The sequence below is a fragment of the Rhinopithecus bieti genome, unplaced genomic scaffold (assembly GCF_001698545.2).
Source record: "Rhinopithecus bieti isolate Rb0 unplaced genomic scaffold, ASM169854v2 scaffold_3040, whole genome shotgun sequence".
Classification (NCBI taxonomy): Eukaryota; Metazoa; Chordata; class Mammalia; order Primates; family Cercopithecidae; genus Rhinopithecus; species Rhinopithecus bieti.
Window position 1 is genome coordinate 5,473,788 of NW_016804657.1, and position 5,360 is coordinate 5,479,147.

General features: G+C 34.9%; 1 protein-coding gene across 1 annotated transcript; it reads left to right on the plus strand.

Moving 5' to 3' along the window:
• Positions 1-2,925: 2,925 nt before the first annotated feature.
• Positions 2,926-4,822, plus strand: TSHB (thyroid stimulating hormone subunit beta). The gene has a single exon (XM_017869789.1). It carries the CDS (start codon positions 4,377-4,379, stop codon positions 4,656-4,658), a length of 282 nt encoding a protein of 93 aa, XP_017725278.1. The 5' UTR covers positions 2,926-4,376; the 3' UTR covers positions 4,659-4,822.
• Positions 4,823-5,360: the final 538 nt, after the last annotated feature.

Consider the following 5,360-nt stretch of genomic DNA (forward strand, 5'->3'; position numbering starts at 1 on the left):
AATAAATAAATATTAATAAAGAATATATTTAAAAGGTAATTTATTTTGAAACAGGAGAGAGGAAAATGCATGCTGCAATAATGTCAGCTTCCAGGGAAAGATATTGTGAGCTTGTTTGTCTAAATACATTTTATTTGGAGTTCAGTATGAATTTTCAATAGATGCTTTTCAGATAAAAAAAGCAGTAAATCAAATGCAATTATATAACCAAGAAGATCAGAGGGGATTATCCTGAAGGGTATAAAATGAACCAAGAGCTTTTAGTTTGGGTCATCACAGCATCTGCTCACCAATGCAAAGTAAGGTAGGTGTCTATAGTAAGAAGGCTCTGTGAAATGAAATGTTCTTAAGCTATTTTTTTCATTTTCACCATTTTACCATTTTTTAGAAAGTGGAAAATGCTGAAAGATAATTTGCTTCAATAAGCTCTAATATTTTAAATTATTGCTCCAAATTGTTTAGTAGTAGATGAAGGTGATTGAACTACATACATGAGCATAAGGAAAAAATTCATTGACTTAAAGAAAGAGAAGCAACTGGTTAGTTCACTAATGAAGGATATTTGATATTCACGGCTTTCTTCTGTTTTCATTTTGATTTAAATATTGTTGTCAATTTAATGATCTGTGTATTAAATCCTCCCAATTTCTGTACTAATGGTCATCTTTTATTAAAATATGCTTCTAGAAATGTTAGAGCAAATTCATTTTTGAGTACCTGCAGGGGTAGTGTGCTCTGTATTATAAGTTCTTTTTAGTTATTTAACAGTTAAACCGCCATTGATAGTGTTCAGCACACACACACCTGCTGTATAGCACATTTTGCTTTCTAGAAAAATATACTGCTTTAGTGAAGTTCCAGGATTATTCATAGGATGGGCAATTAGTTCTTTTCATAGTAAGGGATTTGGAGAGTAAAAATTAATGAAGGAAATTGGCAGAGCAGAGAGGAAAGTGTTTATTAAGAATGAAGCATTGGGAGCAAAAATAAGAGGAAAAAAGAGAGGAAAGGGGCAAAGGAAAGAACATATCTTGGAATAAGAAAACATGTTGACAGTAGGGACATATATGGTCATGCATCTGAAGAAGGCATCTCATTATTTAGGCCCTGCCTGAAACCATGCCTTCTATGTTTAGGTACCCAACAAATTATTTATGATGATTTCAGATGATTAAGTGGCAAAGATGAGAACCCAGATGACGATGAAGAAGAAATTGTGGCGTATCACAGAGGAAGGGATTAACTAACACTGATTTGTACAGTGTTATATAGCTATATGATCTTTCTTATATAGAGTGCCAAGTGTTTCACGTGTATTGTTTTATTCTTTTTATGACTTTAGGAAGGGACATATGGAAAAATGAAAGCACAAAGACATTAAATTACTCAGTTGCACACAACCGCAATTAAATCCTGAAGTAGAATTTAGATCACTAACTCTTAATCAATCAGTCAATCAGATCTGACACTAATTTATCATATAGAATTACAGACTATTTGTGCTGCGAAGATTTTCACGATCATCTTCCGGTTCTAAGTCTTCCTTTTATAGATGAGAAAGTTGAGGCCCAGAAAGATTCTGTGGGTGAAGTTTTACTATTTGCAATAAAGAAGTAAAGGAAAAAGCACAGTTCTTGCTTTCTTTATGCCCACAAAGTTGTACAGCTACTGTGGCTGGTAATTCAGCACTTTCATTTTCTACTTTTGTTACTTTAGAGTTCTACATTTATAGGAGAAACTTAAAAAAATATAGAGTATCCATAGTAAGTATGACAATAACAGGAAAACCAAAACAAATTTTCATCCTACATTTTAAAAAGGGTCAGGTGTACTTGTCACTTTCTATTTTGCAGATGGGGAAATAACACCCAAACAGATTATACATTTTAGTCAAGTTCTCATAGATTTATGGAAGAATTCTGTTTCTTAATTTTTTAGACCAATATTTTCATCACCAGGTCACCACGTCGATTTTATACAGAATCATAGAGCTAAAAGTTAAATTATGTGAAGTTAATTGTTTCCTATAGAAAAAACTCAGTAGCTGGCTGTCTAAACAAGCAAGAACTATAACGACCATGATGGGTAAGCATTTTACGTAATTTAGCAGTTAGTAATGTTAAGATCCTACAGAGGATCCTCAAGGTCCGTATCTCTAAAATACTGGAACCAACTCTGTACCATAGAGGGAGCTGACATTTGAGAAGCGCTTGAGAAAGCCAGGTTCCATGAGTAAGGAATTTGTATGTTTTTTGCTCCTTAACTCAAATACCAAAAAAAACCCCTCCATAGAATGTTTGAATATGCAACATTTCATTTAAAAGAATTTGTGAGAAAAACCCCTGTTTTTTTTAACCTTTGAAAGTTAAGTCTTCCTAAAATGGGTTACTTTCTTGTGTAATAAGAAGTATAGTAAACATAAATCTTTGATAATTGTAGGTCTTAAAGTCATAATCTGGACTCTTTCAGAGCACTAGAACAATCTGTATTTTTATTATTTGTGTTCATATTAGCTCCTCCACTGGACAGTCACCCCTTTAGGTAAAGGACCGTATCTTTTCCATTTGTGTCTGTCAGTGCCTGGTTCAGACGCTCAATATATGTTTATTTAATTTATCTGCAATTCTCATTCTACGAATAGAAGGTTGATTGAAATGACCACTAATCTCTGGAATCTGAAATTTAAAATAAATCCCTGGTAACCTGCGTAATGTGGTTTTCATGGTTTCTCATAAGTTGATTGAAAAAAAAAAATCCTGGTTAACTGAGGCTGAACCTATGAGGTTTCAGTTAACATAGGTTTTAGTGTATATAGCTTAAAGATGCTGTTGAGGTATAACTGACAGATTTGGGGAAATCTTGGTACTTCTGATTATTGGACAAAAATATTTTGTAAATTATAATTTATTTAATAGAACAAGCAAACAAGTTTATGTTCATAGACAACAATATTACTCCACTAAGGTATATATTTTCTTTACTGACAATGATACTTGAGAATGAAAAAAATCCAAACACATCTAGCTAGCTGTACAATATTTGTAAGATTAAAAAAAAACTTCTTAAATCTTCAAGGTGATCAACTTACATCCAAAAGTCTGAAATTTAATTACCCTTCCTCAGTAGTGGAACTAAAATAATTATGTCATAACATTATCCAGAGGTATAATGATATCAATATCATATCAATGTCATATTGATATGATATATCCAATATATCATATAAATATAACTATATCCAATCAATACATATTGATAATGATATCCAATTGATATTGAATAAGTTCTTCATCACGCAAGCTCTATTGAGATGCATGTTCTGTTTCTGCCTGAGGCACTGTGGATCCTCTATTTTCTTCCATGCATCCAAAAATTATTTAATATTCCTGGCTAATCCATAATGGAGCTGTCATCCTTGATTGCATTCTTCTAATTGTGTCAACTTTTTTTTTGCCTGTTAATCTTTTTGAGAACAAATTACATACCTCTTCTGTGTAAATAATCTTTTATTTGTTCCAACTGTACATATTTCAACCTTAAAGGGATATCCTAAGGGTTTGGAAGTGGGATCAGGGGGTTCCTAGATTTCTGAGTTAGCCCCTTAACACCAGTGGTAATTTTAGTTGACCTTTTTTGGACTTTATCTTTCTGGCATCTTCCTTGACCAAATGGTAGAATTATAAGCATGATTATATGCATTGGGATGGTATTGAGGTTTGGTTATACTTTTTCTTGGCTTATTTGCCCTTTCTGATTTTAACCAATAGGTTCTTTAATTTTGTCTTTGATTTAGCATGACTGCTGTCTTTCTGATGTCCATGCTTTTTGGCCTTGCATGTGGGCAAGCGATGTCTTTTTGTATTCCCACTGAGTATACAATGCACATCGAAAGGAGAGAGTGTGCTTATTGCCTAACCATCAACACCACCATCTGTGCTGGATATTGTATGACACGGGTATGTAGTTCATGTTACTTCTTTTGGCTGTAAATTATATAAGCCTTTAAGAAGTCTGTTCCTGTATAGAAAGGAAATGAAATAAATCACAACCTCGTTTCCCAAATCTAATGGTTATTGACTCCTTAGAAGCAGAGTACACAGGTTACAATATTATGTGAATCTACTCAGTACAATGGATGCAGATAATTTTATAACAGTTTTATGTCCCAGATTTACTTAAACCTTATCTTGTTCCCATGATCAATGATAAAAGAGAGGAGGGTGTCACTTTTGTCTCTGTAGAATTCAGCGTGGTTAAGTTGGTATTGGAGAATGAGGCTAAAGTATTCTTTCCCAGTTGTATTTGTGATGAAGGAATATAAGTGAATTTATTTTTATGTTTCTATTTCTATATGTTTCCTAAAGTCCTGTCACATTATGTTCTCTTTTCTGTTCTTTCCTCAGGATATCAGTGGCAAACTGCTTCTTCCCAAATATGCTCTGTCCCAGGATGTTTGCACATATAGAGACTTCATCTACAGGACTGTAGAAATACCAGGATGCCCACTCCATGTCGCTCCCTATTTTTCCTATCCTGTTGCTTTAAGTTGTAAGTGTGGCAAGTGCAATACTGACTATAGTGACTGTATACATGAGGCCATCAAGACAAACTACTGTACCAAACCTCAGAAGTCTTATCTGGTAGGATTTTCTGTCTAATAGTGATATAATTTGCAATTTGGTTAAATGTGCTTGCCTGAAATAAAGCTAACAAAAATATTATGTTTCACAATATCTTATGTTCATTTTGAGATTTATTTAATCCATATCCATACCTACACAGGCGTTAGAGAGCTTAAGCGGTTTTAGAAGAAAAGTTGAATGAATGGGCCTTTTGGGCTCAGTCGAAGGATGGTTTTCACGTGAAAGAGCAGAGTGGAGGTAAAATGGAGAACAGGGATATGAAATGCCAAAAAACTCGCCTTGAGCAGTCTCTCCTAACAGAGGGCCAGGAGGTTTCTGTGATATAGAAAGTGAATGTGGGATGACTACAGAGTTATGAAGAGTAATGTGATCAAAAGCTGAAGGAACACATGGTGTCAGAATACTGGAGACATCTACTTCAAAAGGCTAGAAGCAGGGCTGGCATGGAGGTGGGGAGTAAGGAGCATGTGGAATCTACAATGTAGTGCTTTATTCCTGGTCATTCAAATGCACTGGATAAAACTCCACCCAAACTCAGAAAAGTCTAGGAACTATTTTCTCTTCTTTCTTTTTTCTGTTTTTTTTTTTGGGGGGGGGGGGGGGGGGAGATGGAATCTTGCTCTGTTGCTCAGGCTGGAGTGCAGTGGTGCGATCTCGGCTCACTGCAAGCTCCGCCTCCTGGGTTCACGCCATTCTCCTGCCTCAGCCTCCCGAGTA